The sequence below is a fragment of the Corvus hawaiiensis genome, chromosome 3 (genome assembly GCF_020740725.1).
Source record: "Corvus hawaiiensis isolate bCorHaw1 chromosome 3, bCorHaw1.pri.cur, whole genome shotgun sequence".
Taxonomy (NCBI): domain Eukaryota; kingdom Metazoa; phylum Chordata; class Aves; order Passeriformes; family Corvidae; genus Corvus; species Corvus hawaiiensis.
Genome location: NC_063215.1, coordinates 97177712 through 97199009, shown reverse-complemented (window position 1 = coordinate 97199009; position 21298 = coordinate 97177712). Strand labels below are relative to the sequence as shown.

At 37.5% G+C, this 21298-nt stretch overlaps 1 protein-coding gene across 3 annotated transcripts in view; it reads left to right on the top strand.

Annotated features, from left to right (window-relative positions):
* Positions 1 to 21298, top strand: part of USH2A (usherin) — a 388094-nt gene that overhangs the window by 248599 nt on the left and 118197 nt on the right. For all 3 annotated transcript variants that reach the window (XM_048298182.1, XM_048298180.1, XM_048298181.1), the window contains exons 42-46: positions 10025 to 10359; positions 13508 to 13630; positions 16171 to 16334; positions 18310 to 18519; positions 19875 to 20077. In XM_048298182.1, the coding sequence (XP_048154139.1) occupies positions 10025 to 10359; positions 13508 to 13630; positions 16171 to 16334; positions 18310 to 18519; positions 19875 to 20077 (1035 nt within the window). The remainder of the gene's footprint in view (positions 1 to 10024; positions 10360 to 13507; positions 13631 to 16170; positions 16335 to 18309; positions 18520 to 19874; positions 20078 to 21298) is intronic.

Below are 21298 nucleotides of genomic sequence, written 5' to 3'. Positions count from 1 at the left end.
TTGCCTCATGGCTTTAATATGTTTTCCTTGTAGCAACTGTGTATTTAAGAGAGACATCTACTGGCTGAGCCAACAGACTTCATTGCTGCAGGGGTAGTTAAATAATTAGTGTCTGTGCTTTGGCTCAAAAGCATTAGATTCCTTTCTCTTTTTTTTTTTTTTTTTTCCCTTTAAACCAGCCTCTGGTATTATATTCCAGTTCATTTTCTTCCTTACACACCTGATGTATTTTCAATATTAAACTTGAATGATTACTTTTAACTCCCTAATCAGATCAGAAAATGACCTACTACCTTCTCCAAAATTTCAAGACTTCATGAAAATGCAAGAAATAAAAAAGGTGCTTTTTTTTTTCTGTAATTAAGTCTTCTGTATAATTATCAGATTTTTTTAATGGCTAATGAAGAAAAAATAGCATTTTTTGTTCTCCTGATTTACGAAAGAGGAGTCTTACAGGACTACGTAGGAAGTTTTCAATTATTCACATTGTTCTGTTGGGAATGAACTCTAGAGGACAGGATAACTACCATTGTTTTGGCTTGCATACAAACTTCATTCAAGGGAAATTAGTGTAACCAAACAAGAGGGATTTTTGTAGCTTAGAAGCCTCTTTTGTGTAAATACACACATGCTTCCATGGATTCAGTCTTGTACTAATGCCAAAAGTATTGGTACAGTAGCTTGCTCACCAGAGCACAAAACAAAGGACATTTGCATAAGATTGAAGTTCATCTGTTAGATTTATTATTTTTGGTATACATTGTATTTTCAAAAGGTAAACAGAGTGGTGTTACCAATGCAATCTGAATAGTTTGAGGGTATTAATTTCAGCAGTAAACCAATGCTGATTTTTTTTCTTTGTTCACGCATAATTTTAAGCTATGAAAAAAAGCTCTTCACTATTAGACAAAAAAATCCCGAGCTTATAAAATTACATTTTAATTTCTGAGGAATTGCATGTTACCTCTGTGTTAATTGCAAATCAGTTCAATATGAGTACAGTGGTTACTGTAAGAATTAATAACGATCGACCACTAGTAATTATGATGAATTGCCACACTGCTTATTGAAGATTTGGGCAATCTGCTTCCACGACTCTGCCCTCTGTGCTTCTATAGGTATATCTTAGTATTCCCCACAATTTATAATAAAGCATTTTTCATGGATTTTCCAGAAGCTGCAATGCTGAGTAAATAGTAGCTCTAGTTCAATTGTGTGCTTACCCACACGTCCACGTTTCACTGCATGAGCTTTTACACATTGGCTTCAACTCTGAGCACAAAGACTCACTGCAACCTTTGAAGCTCTGGTTAATGTGGTAAGAACATAATAATTTTCTATCTTACCCCTCTTTTTCTTTTGCCAAATGCATTCAACACTCAATCCTAGGTTTAAAAGCTTGTGAGTTACCAGTGATTGTAAGACATCTTTACTGGATGTCTTTTCCTGAGATCAGACATGTGTGTTCAGTTGTAATTTCATTGTTTTTTGCTCAACTCCGAGATTAAGTAATCTACCAATACTGAAAGTCAGTTGGGTCATTTATTTCTTCTGAAATCTGAAGTCAGGCAATGCAGTTTTCACTCTATAAGAATTAAATTTCAAAACAGCATTGCTTTTTAAATTTGTTTTCCTTTCTTACTGAAGAGTTCAAGTGCTTATTTTTCTTCTTCTTCCCAGCCTGTCATTAATATTCACAACTCTTTAAAGCCCTTTAATGTCCAAACTATATGGACTCCTCTATGAATAGTGGTCAAATTTAGTGCCACTGCTGCTCGTGTAGTCATGGACTTGTGTTTTCCACCTGGAGACAAATATTTTTTGGATCTGTTAAGACTAATTTTTCTCAGAAATGCTGAAGCCTGGATGTTTTTATTTCCATGACTCGGTTTTACTGTCAATTTTCATTAATTTTAAATATTTAAGTTAAAATGTTCAAAATAGTTTAAGGTGGCAGCATTGAATTGAGAAAAGTGACTTACATGTATGCCTCTCCAAATATCCATTTCTGAGTATCTCTTCTGCTAAATTCTCTCTCTCACTGTACAGGGCATTGGTTCTTTGCTGGTGTCAACATAAGTTCTTGTATTTATCAAGTATTTCAATTTACTTAGTATTGTTCCATTGATATTCATCGTAAGCAAGAGAAAGTCGGGAACCCTTGGTACAGTTCCTGTGCAGTGAGTATCCCATAGCTGAGATATTACTTCAGTTCTGATTTCTAAGATTCTAAGACTTCTTAAAAATCTTAACATTTGTCTCACTTGTCCAGGTCAGCAAGACATTTATTTAATATTTTTAGCATTTATTATTCCAATAATAAAGTATTTCTTATCTCTTTTAAAAAAATGAAGCAAAGCTGTAGTTGCTGAAGAGTTCATTGCACTTCATCACCGAAGAGATAATAGACAAGGCTTGCTGCACCCAGCAGTTTTCTCGCCTTCTGCTTGTTTGCAGATGGGAGCACCAGAGGAAGCGACTGGGATTTCATCTTACTTGTCGGTCTTCTTGCAGATCTGTCAAATGGATTAGCTTGCTAGTGGTGGTGTTGTTTCCTTCCCTGAATTTTTATGGCAAATTCATGTCAGAGTAGTAGGGCTCTGAGACCACTCAGGGCTTTGCTGTGTCCCTGGGGCGGTCTTGTGTGAATGCTGTGTACAGGGAGAGTACAAGAAGAACAAGGAAGCACCTGTTTGCAAAACATTTGGGGGTTTTACCCAAATTGTCTTGAACTAGGGTGGAGATCTGCAAACTCAACGTGTCCCTTCACCACAGAAATTGCTACTTGCAGAGACAGAATGACTGTGCAGTATTCTGCAGGGATTGCCACTTAGTGGTTGAAACGTTTTCCTGTGTGGAAATAGGATGGATTGGTATGGAATTGCTTTACATTGGTGCCCCTAAGAGTCCTAGAAAGGCATAATTTCCCTCCTGAGTAGCTCAAGCCCAGCACACCTGCAGTGCACATATCACCTATGTAGAGTTCAAATCAAATTTGTGGAGTCCTTTGTGCTGTACAGTGCTCTTATCTCAGTGTCTACGATGGTAACTCTCCAGCACAGGGTGGAAAACAAGCCATCTCTTTGGGAAGGAGATTTTAATTACCTCTTGCCCTAGAGTGAGCTGTCCTTCCAGGTTAGAGCAGAAGGTATTGGAAGGGCACTGTGGGAAAGATTAGCAAGAGGCTCCTTTACCAAGCCACGGTTGCAAATCAATAGAGGCTTTCAGCTGTCAGTGCAACCAATCCCTAAACCATGAGTTCAAATATTTACTGCTACTGAAAACAGAGAGAATTTGTAAAAAAGAGAAACATATTTCCATTCCTTTATTTAGTCACTGAATCAATAAAAATGATTTGAGGATGTGAAGAATTCAAAGTGCTCCAGGATAGTACTCACTTGAGTATACAGCTTATTTTCATAGACCAAAGCTTTCACTCTGCAAGGAGGAAAATATCAGCACGGTAGGTCACTCTCGGCATAAACACTTCCGATATGTGTGTGCTCCTTTAACATTTAGTTTTAATCAGAATGGACCAATCTCTCTCCATAACATTTAACTTGCTTTCCTTTGTGCACCAGAAAGTGTAAGGCTGTCGATAATTTTTTAAAGTACCCATTTCTGTGACACCTGCATGATATTTTTTAATATTTGCTGAATTGATAATGTGCATGGTAGTGGAGTATAATGCGCAATAAACTGCTTTTGTGGCTGATTAAATGCCAAAGTGAGGTGGAGGTATTCAGCAACTGCAAAAGCCGTTTATTTAGTATATGCCAATGCCATGAACATTATTCCTGTTACACAAGATTTGCTATACCCTAATGTACAGAAGTAGAAAAGAAATTGTTTCCTTTTCTTGTGAGGGTTGCAATTGGTGTGCTGCTTCAATCTCACACTTCACACTGATATGACATTCGAGAATGTAGCTAGGTTGAGTGGCTTGAGAAAGAGGCTGGTTTACACAGTGAGTAATTATTTAATGGAGTTCTTTGTGTAGGAAAGGCACTATGTGGCTGGGTACACTGAACTAAATTAACTGGAGTATGCAAATATTCCAACTTTGGCCTTATAACTTTTGATAGGAGGAATTCCCTTTTGCTGCTGGGATTCTTCCTTGAGGATTTTGGCCTGGAAATGCAGCTGTAGTCTTAATTGTTGGCTTAACCAGAGACATGCTGGCTCACATTGCTTGTATTGCTCCTCCTCACTGACCACTGATAGATAAAAAGCTGCAGCCATTTCCTATCATCCTTCATGTAACTTTTTTCTCAAGATAGAAGTTGGCGTGAGTTGTGCATAATCCTGATGTTTCTCTCAAGGGGAAACATTTTTTTTTCTTTTTAGTGTTGATAAAGAGTTTATAAGAGAATGGTTTCCTCCTGGCTGGATGGAATAAGTACCTCATTGACATATAGTTCTGGTGCTGTGCCATTGCTTCATGATAACATCATTTATAGAAACTTCCTACAATTTGATTAGATGCAAAATGAGAAAAATAAAAAAGTTATTATTACTGCTCTCTTAATATATGTTATATGTGTTGCCTGTGAGGAATGAAGGCCTGTGGTGATTCTGTGGCACCTAACTGCCATTCTAATTTCTCTTTTTTGTTTGTTTATTTTGCATATTGATTCAACAATGTCATTGATTTTCCATGGATTATTTATTTTTCTGAAGTATTTCCTCATGAGTTTTCTGACTGAGGAAGGGTTATAGGCTTTTTAATTCTATTGTCATTTATGTTTGTTGTTACCCACAGGGATGACAGTCTCTTACTTTGCCACTCACCTGCCATTTTTTTCTTTGTATAGAAGAAATTGAAGCAGAGAAAGCTGCTATTACACCCTACAGATTGAACAATGTCATTAGTTGTCCACAGGATCTTCAAGAGTTGCCATCTGTACTCTTTCAGTGCAGTAGATTATCATTTATTGCCGCAGCGATAAACTTTTCTAGTAGCTATTTCTCAAATTTCACTACTAAATTGGATATGCAAGTGAGCAGCCACAAATAAACAAGGCTCTATTTTTATAGTTGTCTTCTGTTCTTCATTAGCCCAGAAGCTGGATAGTGGACTGCTAAATGCCTGTTGTTCCGTAAATAGGCTGGGATTAAAATACACAGGAGAAAGATTTCAGCTGTAAGGAACAGATATCACAGACACATTTAAAGCAGCAGACCCTATAGTTAGAGTATCATCCGTGAAAAAGGTGGTGTTTTCTTTATCCGTTTTCTATTTCCCACAGCATTAGTTATAGGCACATGTTCTGGAGCTGGGGTTTTTTTGTCTCACGCATTAATGTTTGCTGTCCTGTGAAGTTGCTTCTGATTACAGAATGTTGGAAGCAATGGTAATTACTCCAAGGTCACTGAAGTTGGTGACTAACAGTGAGGTGATCCTTCAGTGCTCCTCCTCTGCAGGTTCTTATGTGGCAGAGAATGAGGCTCTGAAGACTCTTCCTCTATTCCAGATTAAAACTCCCCGTTGCTGTTTCATTCTCCAAACACTTCAGTCTGCCGTTAGCCCAGAACATAATTTCGAGAGTGGAAACAACCCTGATTCCTGAGCTGTGTCTGCTAAAGGGAGATGCAGTAAGCCCAGGTAACAGCTTCGTGCTGGGAAAGGGAAAAAAAGGACTCGGACTTTGTTCACCACCCTTCCAGTTTTATGCAGGTATGCCTGGTGCATTGGGGAAATTGTTTAGGAGCAGTCAATCCTTGTGTGAAGATTGCCTTGTAATGCTGCTAAGGTCAGTGAGACCTTGGTTCATTTGACACATAAGTGCTGCTTGAGTGACTTAGGATATTCCAACACCCATAGGAACAACCTTAAGTTGCACACTAGAGATTTTCCACATGTTAGGCCTGTGATTTCTTGCACAGCTTGCTCATTTGGTATGGATTATACAGTGGGGTTTCATCAGCATCATCCATCTGCCTTTGATAAAGTTGAAACACTCTAGTGTAGGTGTTTAGGATCATAAATAAATGTTCTTTTGGTTTTCCCATTACTCAAGCAAAGTTCTAGGAGTTTTTGTAGTAGCAATCTGCTACTGCAAACTTGATCATGCTGTTCTTCTGTGGTAGTCCTTGCTGAAGCTGGGTGTGACTCCTGTGCACGGTGTACAAGCAGAACTATCAGTGACCTTCCTCAGAATCTGCACTTCCAGTATGGTCCTGGCTCTTCATTGAACCCACAATAATTTCTGTTAAGACAGATAAGAATTTAGGAGGAAATTCATCTCCCAAGTATTTTGGGGGAGCTGGGAGGTCGTCAGAGGACTACAGTCCAGTGGCTGGAATGCAGAATTAGGGTAGCAGGTCTTTGGAGTTTTGCATCTTTCTGATACGTGATTTAGTCTGGGATTTAGTCTTTCTACCTGTAAAACTGGAATAATAATATTTGCAATTTGAGACTTACAATGTGCTTTGAGACCAACAGTGAAAAGCTCTCAGTAGTGTATTTATTACATTCTGTTTGTAGAGGTTACAAGCAGTATCTAGGAGAAATGAGAATAAAATTAAGCCAAACATACAGATTTAAAAGCAAACTGTTGAAGCCAGGCCTGAGCAGTAAAATAGTTTACATGTGCCAATGCCTCTCCTCAAATAGCTCGGAATTAAGTTGCAGGGTTCCAACTGCTGTCAAAAAAGGAAAAAAATTCCAAGGTTATAACTGTTTAATGGGGGGAAAATGGCTAATTTCTGTCTCTTTAAATTTTGTGGTGGAGAAAATAAGGTCCTTTGATCTTTAAATGAAAGCTTCCAGAGTCATTACATTGAATCAGTTAATCTCTCCCAGTAGTTACCTTATTCTCTCTTCCTCATGGGCATCCTCTTTCATGGTCTCAGTGCTGAGCTTCAAATCAATGAACAAACTGTTACTGCTTCCAAAACAGCCTGTCTAGTGAGCTTTCCTGCTTTCATGCATTGCCAAGCTCTTACCTCAAACCTTGGCACGTCAGAGTGGAGAAGGGGTCCAGTAGTGCCACGTGTGTGTTAGCCAGGCTGGCTCCATCATCTTCAGTTATGGGTCAGGCAGTCCCTTGCCTCTTGACAAGAGATGTTTGTGAGGGATTGCATATCCTGTCATTCCCAGGTGACACAGGTAGTTCTAAGCAGGTCAAGTGACACAGCAGGGTTAGGGAATATCCTTGGTTATCCCATTACCTAGTTTAAAAAAATATTAATCAAAGCAACAGCAGATCTACGTATCTTTGTGTGAGATATCTGTGCCCAGACAAAAACAAGTTGCATTGTGTGTGCTGCTGACTGAATATACTCTTTGTTCAGAATGGTTTTTATTTCTCTTAGGAAAAAAATATTAAAATTTAAAGAAATTTCCCAGTGCAAGCCCCACAAAGTATCTATGTTACTTACAGCATGAGATACTCTATCTGCTAGAGCACAACAAATGCTGTGAAGCAACACCTGGGAGTTCTTTCAGGTGTATCAGCTAGTGCACACACTGTGTAAAACTCAGGAGCTGAGGTTATGGAGCAGCCTCTCTTCTCCTGCCGTGGTATTTATCTGTCCCTTTATGTGAAGGGGTTACAGGGTATGGTGAATCTTGCACCAGTTGAATTAGAGTAATTTTGTGGGTTCAGATGTAAAAGCTAGGCATTGAAAATTAAATGTGATTAGAAAATAACTCATCGTCTCTTCTAGGAAATAAGTTTTGGTACAAGGTGAACATTTTTAGGCAGTTTTATCCTCTGAGAGTGTAGTATTAGGAATTTTCCAAAGTATTTGGTGTATAGTTCTTTTATTAGAAGCCACCTTACATTAAGCAGTAAGAAGTCTTTTTACACCAATGCTGACAGATTTGCTTTATTAATATTCAGATAAAAAGACGTCGAATATGTTACCTACACTGAGACAGAATTTCAGGATAGGTACTCCATCCTTGCATGTCCAAGAATTATACAGCCTGTGTGGGCACCCTGTTCCAGTTTCTGATTATGTAACCCTTGCTTTTCTTTGCATTTTCTTCCCTTGTTTCGACTTGTGTCCCTTGCCTCTTCCTCCGTTCCTCTGACCCTTTGTAAGCGCTGCTCAGCAGTAAGAAAACCATCCCTGTGTACATGTTTGTGTTTTCAGCACAAATCTGAAACAGCCCCATACTAACCCCATTCTACTATGAAGTTAACTCTTCCCAGCCAAAACCAGCACATACTTGTACTTGAAAACTTTTTCTGTGGTCATTATCCGCTCTTCTGTTTCCTAAGCTTATCACTAGATCACATGAAATACTTCAAAATGAGAGTTCTGCTCAATGTCTGTGAGAATGGTGCAAAATCAATTCCTACTTTCTGTGAAATTTTGCATTGCTTTATCGGTAGTATTTTCTTTATTTGTTTGAACATGATTTGGGGCCAGAAGCAACAGGAATATGAATACAGCATTTGATAATTAGCCAGAGCTAAGCCTTTCCTATGTGGGCACCAATAATCTTGGTTTTGCTGTCTTTACTCAAGATCACCCTGTTTCTAATTCTCTGTTTAATAGTATTCCAGAATCTGTTATCGAAATCCTTCAGCTTTCTCCAGCACTTTGCTGCCAGGTTTCTTGCAGTCTGATGGCCCAAGAGGTCCTTCTGTACCTAAGATATAGCATTTTGTAATCCCAAGGGCCTTTTAAAAATCATTTTATAAATCAAGGTTCTCTGTTTCCACAGCCATGTGTAATTGTGAATATACATTTTTAAAGATACTTATTTTGGAGACTGGAGAAAATTAAGGAAAAAGATCAAATTAACTGAAACTAAAGTATTGTGGTATTAGCATTTAACACTTCAGTATTGTCTTTGTTCATTTTGTTCTATGCATACCTAGGTTTTAGGCATATCTAAGTTTTCTCCATTTCTGTCTTCTTTTCTATGCTGGATTCAATCCTTAATTATCTCGTGCCTGGGAGGAAAAGAGACAGCAATTGTTATAGATGAGTGGGTAAATGGCAAGGAAAACAGTCCCAGAGCAGAGCAAAGCTTGTATGCTTCCTGCACTGGGATTTCTAGGGAAATGAGTATTGATACAGGCTTCTACACTACCTTTAAGAAACTTTGACATTCTTAATATATGTTAAGTTACATGTCCTCGTTGTGCCAGTCTGAAGTCCCCTCTGTCGTGGTACCGTGGCAAAAAGCCTTAAAAAATAATTTAGAACATCCATGCACTTTATATTGCAATTATTTGAGTGTGATTCCTCAGTGGAGCTGGTAAGAATAAATAACTAACTATAGATATATAAAAATGTGCTATAAAAACCTCAAACAAACTAAAAACTTAAACCCCACCTAACCTCAGCTTAGTAAGAGTAAAACCACAGTAAAAGTAGAAGTATGTATACATATATATATGTGCATGTGTATGTCTACCTATATACAAATAAATAAACCCCATGAATTCTGCATGAAATCTCCAGTCTTTTTGTGATAAAGTTTTCTCAGTATAATTTTATAGTTCCTAAAATGGAAAATTGTGCCTGTTCTTTGTCTGATATTTACTAATGTAATACGTTAATTAAAAACAAAAGGGAAAACCTGCATATTTCATCATATAAAGAGTGCAGAAAGATCTGTTTTCTTATTGGAGCTAATGCAGTTACATCTTTCTGAAAATTGTGCAAACTCAAAATAAGATTTGTTTACTCTGCCACTGATAGTCGAGCACACTAGGTAATAAACCCTAAGAAAATAAGTGACAATTAGTGATACTTATTATAATTAGTGTATTTTTGCTAATGCATCTGAACATCTCATGGAATTTTGAATGATGTGGAGCATTCACATTTTACTGGTAAAGCAAAATAATAGATTTTTCAACGGTTATAACTGTTACTGCAGACTTCACTAAAATTAAAGATTAGATTTTTAACTGATTTCCCTTGAAAAATAAAAGTCTATTTTGATGGAAAAGAACATCTTCAGATCCCTCTTGTGTCCATCTGTAGCATGTTGTGTCTGTATTTCTGAAATCTGACTGCAAGAAATCTGTTATTTTTTTTTATCCTCCTCCTTCAGGTCTCCTGGAAGCCTCCCCTGATACCGAATGGAGAAATCCTTAATTATGAGATTCGCATGCCTGACCCACGCATTGTCATCGCTGGGAACCCTTCATCGAGGTCGAGTCATTTGGTGACCAATCTTGTCCCCTACACAAACTACTCTGTCACAGTGATTGCTTGTACTGGAGGTGATGGCTTTCTAGGAGGCTGCACAGAGAGTTTGCCTACGAGGGTGACCACGCCCTCGACAGTTCCTCAGAGTGTCAGTCCCTTGTCCGTGACTCCAATCAGTGAATCCTTTATTGCCATCTCTTGGCAACCACCGCTAAGGCCCAATGGTCCCCATCTGAGGTAAGCCAAGACTGACCTAAATCTGACTCTGAAAATTCTGAGCGGTGCAGACTTTGTCATGTGATGTCTTAATTTTGGACTTTTTGAATTCCTCTTTAAGGCTCAGAGAAGAGCCAGGATTGTTCAAACCAGTGTGTAGTCTGTGCTGGAAGGCTCTGGGTCTTTCAGATCGGTGCTGTCTGAAAAACCCGAAGGAGGAAGCACAGGGTATTTGCAAAGTCAGAAGTGGTTTGGGCTGCAGCATCAGCCACTTTTTGGTGATGAGTTCAGGCAACAAGTTCCACCAATAAAATGCCAAGAAAAAGAATAGATCTCTGTAAACATGAGTAATTAACACATCCAATATTCTCAATGCTCTGGGTTATTCCACATGAGAGAAAGTGACCATTTGGAAGGATGATGACATGAAATAATCTTCAAAACTTAAATGATGAATAAATTTTCAATGAGACAGTGCATAAGAAAAATGGAAGTTAAAATGCTAAAAGTGTGAGGGCATAGCCAAAATAGGAAATGCAAGGAAGTGCTGGGTATAGCAGGCTGGATTTCACCACAGGAGCCAAAGAAAGGAACCTCCTCGGAGGTTTGTCTGGAATGATGGGATGGGAATCTTGACTTGAATGTTGATTACTGAGCATGTGTGTGTAGATACACATTAAAAAGATACGGATTTGAGTGCATAAAGGTTTATAAAGACAAATATATCTTTATATATACACAATAAAAAATGTCAAATCTTTCATTCTAGTGCTTTAATGTATCATGAAACATTGTGCATGGAATTATAGCTCTGTACTCCACATGTTCTGGTTGGTAGCTCTCTTCTAGGTGCACTGATGGGTTCAATAATTATCATGTAATGCCATTTCAGTTGCGTATGTTATTACAGCACAGTAGCTCGACTTTTTCTTCAGGCTTAATTAGGGCACACTACAAGTGAATGAAATGATGATTGCTCTACAGTAAAATTTGAAGTTTCAGAAAAGCAGTGTCTGTTATTCTGGGGTTAACAACATGACCATTTTACCATAGATTATTGAAGTAATTCAGCACGACCTACATCTGCAGATTTCATTTCTTTCATGGTGTGCCATGCTGCCCTCAACAAGAACAACCACTGAAGCAGCTGCTCTGTACAGCATGATGGAACAAGAAGTCTGCAGCAAGCAGAGTAGCAGCAGCAGCTGCCAGTGGGGGTGATTTACACATGATCGCCACTCAGTGTTCAAAAAGATTTGATGTTTTTCAAGACTCGTCTATGAAATATATTGGACAGAATATGCCAGGATGGTTTCCTGTAAAGCTGTAATGATCTGTCTTTGGGTTGACACTGATGAGCCACTCATGTGAGAGTTGTTCTTGTTATAAAGTCATCTGATTTTTTTGACAGAGTTGGAATTTAATTATTTTTTGCTATTTAATTTCTGAAATTACAATCCCAACTTCTGCAGTAATTCAGTTTGGCATCACTAAGTGGCAAAATGCTTGCTTGTACCTGTTGAGGATTATTCCCTAAACTCAAGGGTAAAAGTTGTTGGAAGTTGTGCATGTACTCCCTAGCTGCCAAGGAGCACAGGAAGTGTCAGATCTCTTGTAAGAGCAGCTCAGTTGATTTCTGGTTCTGAAGAAACACTAAATCACTGTATGCAGTACCTGTTAAACACCTCTGAATTCAGGGTCTCAAATCTGGAATGGTATTGTCCAACATGTCCTTATGAGACTGGAGATGATCTTAACTTTAAGAAGTGTCAAATTACACCCAAAGCCACTGGTCAGCCTGATAATTGCAACAGAGGTGTGACGCACAACAAGGTGCTCCGCAGAATAATTAAACATGGAAGCATTTTCACAAATATGCACTTCAAATGAGAGTGTTTAAGATGTGCCTGAATATCCACGTACTTTGTCTGGAATTTAGCAGTAAGCACCTTTCCAGAATGGGAGCAGCTCAGCATTTTAGAGAATCAAGTTGTGTATTTAAGTGAATATATATACATATGACCCTAAACTGCTGGGCACCAGTAGAAACACTGTTGTACCTACAATTTTATTAAAACTGCAGCTCACTATTAAAAGCAACTTCAGACTGGTTCTATAACTGGTAAGAAGGGTACAAGCATCTGGTGTTTTTCTAACAGAACACCACAATCAAAATGAAACAATTATTGGAAGAATAAATTATACAGTCCTGAGGAATGTAATAAAGAGCAATAATCCTAAAGATTTTGAACAAAGGTATCTATTTTTTTTTCCTTTAGAGTGTAGTTTCCTTTGTAATCCCTGGAACGATTAAGAAACGCAAACTATAATATTATCCCCTTTAGTTTGTGTAGGCACTAAGTGATCTAATTTATGTTAAATTCCGTAAAGGTTTTTTGTAAAAGATGATGGAGAGTTTGTGATGCAGCCTGGGTGGAAAGCATGTTTCCCAAATCAGGCAGTCTCATGGCTGACCTGATGAGAGATGGGCTTTGGCTGACCTGCCGTTTGGAACAGAGACAGGAATACTGCTTCAGATACCAATTAAAACCAGGATGAAATAGTTTGGTCTTTCAAGCTCACATCATGAATTTCTACCCAAATACAAAGGTGCCTTACTAAAGTCTATGGATGGATGGAACAGTTAACTCATTCTGTGCCTGTTTTCTCCTGCAATTTGCACTGTGGTTATTTGCAAACACTTCAAGTACCAAGGCACACTTAAGCTACTACTAATAGTAAAATAGTAATGGCAGTGCTCTTTGTTCCAGTACATTTGCAAGAAAGAGACATAATCCTTTCATATTCTGGAGTAACCTGTTCTTATCATGCAAGTCTGCATAAGGCACTGTTACTGGGCTATTTGGACTTGGTCTTGATAACATTTCCATGAAGTTTAAAATCCATAAATCATTGAATAAGCTAGTTTTTTTTCAAGTGTAAATGCTTCATTTTCCATTTTCAAAGTAGTTTCCTTTTTTTTTTAAGTAATTGAATGTTTTAAATCACAAAACATTAAAAGGAATGTTTATCTGAGGAAGTTTACAGCTGTAAAAACAAAATAATATGTGGCTTTAAAAAAAACCTGGTTGGGTTCTTTTTTTTTTTTTTTTTTGTGTAATAACATTAGTTGAGATAATCCTGGTGTTCTGCTTGTCTTTTGTGTTAGATATGAGCTCCTGAGACGTAAAATCCAGCAACCACTTGCATCAAATCCCCCTGAAGATTTAAATCTGTGGCACAATATTTACTCAGGAACTCAGTGGTTTTATGAAGATAAGGGTCTTAGCAGGTGAGATTACAAAAACTATAAAAACAAATGCTGGCATTTTGTATAGTGTATGTTTAATAGTTCAAAGTATTTCTTGTGTCTTTATGTAGTGAACATATTAATTATGTAATGAAATATTTTTTGTCATCATCTTTGGTGTTAATCATTCTAATATGCAGGGATTTATTATTAGTCTGTCATTCTTGACTCATACATTGTTTTGCTTTGAAAAACAAATGAAAATAAAAATCTCATGAAATTTTAGCATCGATATGCTCATGCAATCAAACCATTTAGATTTATGTGTACAGATGCTCTAGATTTGTGTGTTGGCAAAGTTATAGCACAGGCAGAATGCATGTTTGAGGGAAACATCTGAAACTTGTTTTCAGCAATGTTTTCTTTTAACCTGATTTTATTGTCTTAGCTTCATCACAATTAAATGCAGGGTGTTGAGAGCTGGGAAATGGAGTGTGTGCTCTGTTCCTCAGAGACCTGCTGTTTGGGGTAGAGCAAGACATTTGCTCTTGATCAACTTTAGTTTCTACATCTTGAAGCCAAGACTATTGCTCCTTAAGGCAAAACACCCAAATGAAGAAATTGTAATGGAAGATTCAGCATGGATTCTGCATTGGGTTTTTGTAGGTAGAGTCTCAGGAAAACCCTCTTGGATAGTTTCAGTGTGTGTGTGTTCTCTGTGCTGGTGTGCTTTATGAGAACTCCACGTCAATCACTGACCCTCAAATATCTGTACTTTGCTTCTACTTCTGTAAGAATTGTCTGAGCATCCCTCCTGAGCACAATGGGAATCAGGAGAACGTGACCTCTGCTTCCTGTCAGAGACACACTGAACTGAGCTGAGGGCAACTGCCTCTGGCTTGCCACTGCCTACTTGCTGATAGTCACTGCTCATTTCTGTCTGTTGCAATAACTGCTCATGGAGCTGTTCTTGTACCAATCCTGCTCAAGTGTCCATTTCTTTCTTTCAGCCATGCTTGAAAGTCTTCATAGAGTTGCTTTGGTTTTACCTTTGCATATTTCAATGGTGCTGGTGTGTGCAGCAGTTATGTTAGTGATTCAGAGGGGGAAATACATTCAGACAGAGCCCCAGTGACCAGTCATTAGGCACCATGACATTTTGGGTTGAATGAGCTATGGCCAAAAAAGTGTGCCTAACCCTTGGACATACCTGAATACTTCTCTTGGGGAGGGTTCTGCAACTGCAGCTATGTTTTTGCAGGTAACAACTCAGGATGAGTTTGTGGTTGGGGAGAAGATGCTGCAGAGGGACTCAAGCACTCAAGCCTTATTTTTCCCTGGAAGAAAATTCATATATCAGCATTTATTTTCATTTGTCATACTTTAAACATGTTTCAGAATTACTGAACTTTTCAGATGGTTTCTTCATTTCTAATAGGCTACGACAAACTCATTTTCATTGTTGAAAATATGGATCAAAACACATATCTCAAATTCTCATCAGTAAATTGCAAGACTAGAGTCCTTTCTTTATTTTATGTGTGCTACAATGTCCAAGGTAAATCTCCGTGTTTGCAAGTGACAGAAGATGCAGAGAGAGAGATAAGATGTGTTTTGTATATTTTCCCCGTTCGTCAATGCTTAGTTAGAGTTGGAGCTAGTGAGTTCCCATTAATTTGCTTTCTTCTCTGTGGGACTGCTAAAGCTTAGCTCTTTTGAAAATCATGGTGTTGTTGTAAAGTGTCTAAAATAAAATAAATATAAAAAAAGTAAAGTAAATATACACTCTGAGTACTTTTTGTACTAAAATCTCTAAATATTAGGCATTTACCGTATGCTCCCTTATTGCGTTTGTAGACATCCCAATGTGTTGCAGCTCTAGTGAAAATTTGAATGAGATGATCCTGAGTTTCTGTCTTTGTGCAGTTTTGTGTGAGGCTTTTTATGAGGAAATTAAATTTGAGGTTATGAAATCTCACTTAAAGTACATTAATATGCCTTTTGATATAGGGAAGAAAAGATGACGTGACAATCACTTGGTTTACTAAATACACATGTAGTATTTAATAAAGCTGTGTAATTGGAATATGCAAAGTTATGAGGAAAATTACTTTATTAAATGAGTTTGAACTCCTAAGTGCCTTTTTTTGGGATGTTTTTGTAGTAGTAGGGTCCTGACTGTGTGGTGAATCCCTTTTACAAATGAGACTGCAAGTTAAAATCAATGGGTTACCCAAAAGAGGAAAAAACCCTCATTTGATTAAATTCTGATCCAAATTTTGGCAGGTTGCCACTGCTGTAATTACATATTGAATTGAGCTATAATCTCTCAACACCTCACAGGCTACAACTATGAAGAAGTGAAATAATGTGGGTTTATTTTGTTACCATGTCTATCGTGCTGAATTATTTCCACAAAATAGATACCTCTTATGAAGTCTTCATTGGTGCATACCATACATATGAATTTTTGTGCAGGGGGACAAGAAAGAACAAAATTTTGGCACAGGCAGAAGGTTTACAGCAAGTATTTTCTATGTCTGCATTTTTCATTCCATTTAATTATTTTTAAAATGTCTCAGGTACACAACATACGAGTACAAGCTCATAGTGCACAACGAGGTAGGATATACATCAAGTGAAGAAGTGATAGCTACTACATTAGCAGGATTACCAGAGAAAGGAAGTGTCCTCATTGCACGTGCTGTTAATCACACTGCTGTGGAAGTGGAATGGTCAAAACCAAGTAAGTGTGCTTAGTATTTATTCCAGTAACTAGATGTTAACCTGCCATCACTTTCCATGGCCTGCCTCACTCTCAGAGGAAACACAGTCCTTGCCTTGATTTATAATGTACCTAAATGTCCTTGGAAGGAGAGGAAAGAAATAGGAAAAAAAATGTGCACATTTTGCTCTTTCTCAGTCATGTTCATATTTATTATGTGCTCTTTCTGCAGAATGAGAACAGTGAAAATGAAGAAATAGTTAATGCAAACTTGTGAGACATGTATAAAGCAGTGCTACACAAAATCCTGTTGTCTTTGTGGTCTATTTCATCCCTTTGTATAAAAATTTACATCTACATTCCTTCACAATGAGAGGATTCCCATTCTCTTTCTTTTTGCTCTGCTCCTTAAAACGAATTTAGCCAATTTCTCTAGTTGGTTTGTTAATACAGCAGTGGGGAATTTCTTCGTGACTTAAACGCAAATGGTATTGTAAGGACTGGGTGCTGAATTGCAACAAATGTAGTCTCTTTATTTTATAATTGCATGCCTGAAGTAAGCATGCTTATAAAAACTGACAAGTACAATAGATCTGAAGCAGCTCACTGAAGTTTCATTACCTTAGTAATCTAAACCCCTGACCTTCTAGATGTAGGTAATGCAATCTGGTTTTATTTTCATTCATATCTTAGAAATGTCTTCCGTATATGTTTGTGAACGTGGAAGTTAAACACCAAGACGAGGCCATTCATTATTTGAAAACCTTATCATATTTTATTACTTCCTATGTTGCAAATAAGTGTATTAACTATTTTGCATATCAGTGTTTCATTCTTTTCCATGATACTACTTTTCAAATTATTCTTGTGTTTTCTTTGGGAACTTGGGAGCCCTCAATATAAGTTGCCTTGCTATCTTTCCCTACTGAAGGTTTCTGACTTCTAAGTATTTAGGCCTTGTATCGGTACCACTTAAAAATAGCCTATCGTTCTTGATTAAAAGTTTCAATGACAAACCCATGGATTGTTAAGTCTGGAAATATGCTTTTGGCTTTTATCAATGCTCTTTCCCAGAGAGCTGGGTCCTGTTCAGTATTACAGTGTGTCATTTCAAGATGTATGTGTTAGTGCTTAAAGTTTTTTTCGTAATTATACTTTTCATCTCGATGCGTAGTGGAAAAGCAGTTGCATTTAGTCAGACCTGAACTTAAACTGTTTGACAAAGGACAGATAAGATAACAGATGACATCTGTGTCAGTGAAATGTAGAAGACTTGCCTGGAATCTGTGCTTATCCATCAGCTCAGACCAGTGAATGTCCTTCCCTGTGTAGCCAAAAAATTGTACTGTTTCTTCTTTCTTTCTCTGGGGAAGTTAATGCTGGCTCAAATACATTTTAGAAAGAAATGTGAGAATTTGGGGGTTTTTCCCTGTATGTATAATGCTTCTGAGTGTGTTACAGCTTTACATGTAGATGATGTGATCGATCATGCTTGTTCTGAAACAGTAACACATAGCTTCTCACTGTCACTGTGGCCAAAAGGCTGTCTGGGTAAAGGTGAATGTCACTGGAATTTATGGCATAGGCACAGGTCCTTTATTCATGGCTAGAGGAATAACATGGAAGTGGAGTGGGCTCTGGGAATGTTGTTCAAAGGGAAGGACCAAAAAGGCCTGCACACCACTGCTTCCAGTGGGTTTTATCTATTCATTTGTTGATTCCATTGTCTTCATGGGGATGTCTAGAGAAAGAAAGCTTTCTCCAATGTTGGATAGGATGCTGAACCATTAATGATTTTGACAAGTTAGGGAGAGAGTCTGCATCACTCCTTAAAAGGGTGAAATTGGAGGCATTTGACAGAACCTTTCCTTTTTTTTAAAATAAGAGGATCTGCATAAAATTTGTTTTACTCTTCACAATAAATGTTGTCGATAAGAAACTTGCTGACTGAAAATTTCCCAGTTGATGTCCCAACGTTTTTCCTTTCTTTTCCTAGCACTGCAGGATTTGCAAGGAGATGTTGTTTACTACACTCTCTTCTTGAATTCTACTGATGAGAGAAGATCTCTGAGAATCCAGGCTGATGTAAACTCTGTAGTCATAGATGATTTGCAGCCCAACACAGAGTATCAGATATTTTCTCAAGTTTTTAATGGAGTCCACAGCATCAACAGTGAAGTTGTGCATGTGACTACCTCAGATGGAGGTTGGTTAGCAGTGAATGCAGCTTGGCTTAAAATCTGAGAATGAAATTGATTGATTTTTGTTAGGGTTGAGATCAGTCATCCTTCCATTATAAAATTTCCGGTATAAAAGGAAAAAGGTCTAAAACGTTAAAATGCTTAAGTGCTGCTTGTCATCATGTGGTGGATCAATAAACGGTCCCACTGAGAGAGAAGCAAAAGCTCTAATAGCAGATATTAACCCAGTTTGTTCTCATCTTCTGCTGCGTATTCCTGTCTGTGTGCACTAAGTTTGGAACTGAGTTCATATCAATAAATGGTGGAATTTAGAAACAATTAATGGGTTTTTTAAACGATCTGCTCTGTGAAGCAACGTGCTTTTGACATGACAGTTGTACACAGGGTCTCTCCTGAGTCACTAGAAACTCTGGGTGTAAGTTCAGCCTCTAAGAAAAAGCTTTATGAGTCATTTCTATGCCAGTGGGCAAGTGCATAGCTGGGGGTGGAGGATAAAATAATAATAATAAAAAAAATTTGCGCATCTGAAATGTGTTTAGAATGGTCTTTCTAATCTTTTTGCTTTATAAAGTCTCATTATAAACATTATAATATCATTACCTCAGAAGCAAGTGTTCCAGGTCATTAGCAAAGCACTTTAAGGGAGGATTCCATTTCCTTTCTCATGCCAAAGGTCAGCACCTTTTGTTTATAAAATGGAATTGATGGTAAGGGCAATTTTTCAACTGGTAAAGATGGGTTCTTATGATAAAAATAGGTCTTTGCATGGTTATTTCTGACATGCTTAGATAATTATGTAATTTAACGCTAAGGAAGGTGTTGGCTTTTTTCTTTTTTTTAAAAATAAATGTTAGACTTCATCATTACCTATAGTAATCAACATTTGAAATCATTTACATAATGGCAATATTGTATATTGCTTCATCTATAAGGCTTATAATGTCACGTTCCATCAGACATAAGGTATTTTGGTCTCAGGTTTTGCTTTAAAAGCAAAATGCTCTATTCTTTTTTTTTTTTCCTTTTTTGAAGAATTGGGATTGGGGAGACATAAAAATAATATTTGCCTATTGGCAGTGCAGATGGGTGAATAATTTATCATCATATCTCACTGGCCACATACTACTGATGATTGACACTATGCTGCTGGTATAAAGCATTTTACCATCAGCTCTCATGATTTCTAACTGAGAGTATAATAAGCCAATTTACAGAAGACTACAGACTGTGATAACTTCATCAGAGGAAAGCAGATAAGCAGTGAACCCTTTGCTAAACCTAAATACTAATCTGCATTTGGTTAAACAAGTGCTTTTGCAGAGACAGCTGGAGTTTATTCAGTTTCTTCCTTTATTTCTAGAGCCTGAGGGCATGTTCCCTCCAGAGGTTGTCATCATCAACAGTACAGCTGTACGTGTCATCTGGACATCGCCTTCAAACCCGAATGGTGTTGTCACAGGCTACTCTGTCTATGTAAATAACCAGCAGTACAAGACTGGAATGAGCGAGCCGGGATCCTTTCTTTTGGCAGATTTGTCTCCCTTCACCGTGTATGATATACAGGTTAGAGTATCTTTTCTGGGTTCTGTAACATACTTGAATTTTACTCATTTACTTCTACTTGGATTTCCAAGAAGAATATTGTTTCATGAATTTCTTTACACACATGGACATGTGTTTGCACTGATGCTCACGTGCTTATCCATACAAGGCATACTTTTATTTTTAGCATATTTTGGTTTGTGTACACTTTTCATAACACAGATTTCCATTATCTCTTTTTTCAAAGTGTCAAAACTCCATTTACTTTCCCCTAAATGCTCTGTGCTTCAGCATTAGCAAAGCCCCAACATATATTACAAGGAGGCAAAGATTCTACTCCTACTTATTAAAAGAAAATTACAATTGTTTAAGAAACATCAGGCATGCATGATATATCTGTACAGTGAAATAATGATGTTGCATTTGACATGCCATTATCAATTTTTTTCCTTATCCTTTTGAGGAGAAAGCAGAGCTGATCTCTGAAATCATCATAGTACTTTCTATGGTCTTAATACATGCAACATTTTTTCTTTGCTTTTCCCTTTCTCTCTGCCTCTCTAGTCAGATATCTAGTGAAAGGCAAAATACTGTGGGCAGAAACATAATAATAAAAATTAAAAAAAATTCTTTCTGTCCCGACTTTGTATTAATATATTCAAGAAATGGATTTTGACACTTAATTGTAACTATCCCTGTCTATTTCATGAAGCTTTGGTTTACATTATTATATATGAGACAAACTTAGTAGTACCGTGTATACTTCATTCTGAAAATTTGCAGCCAGGTACTGCATGCCATAAATAAACATCACAGACAGGCACACTGGAACAGATTTCTATGTTCCAGCCCCTCTGAAGCAGCAAACCTCCATCCATGAATACACATATGACTTTCTGAATGCCACTTGGAAACACATTTGTCTTTTCTCAATAACAATGCAAATTCAGTGTACTGCCTCACTTATAGACCTTCTATATTAATTTACCATGGCCACCTTCTGTTGCTTGAGATGTTAATTATTCTTCTCTTCTGCTTTGCTAGTATTTATATTTGCATCAATGTGATAGGTAAAACCAAAATATTTTTGGTTTTTGGCCTTTATTTTTTTTTTCCTTTTGATTCTTTTTCTTCTTTTCCGGGAAACAATACTATCTTGGATGCATGTGCATCTCATTGGTAAACTTACTACATTATTTTTATTTTCATTTTCATGCTTTTTTAAAATTTTGAGTAACTTCT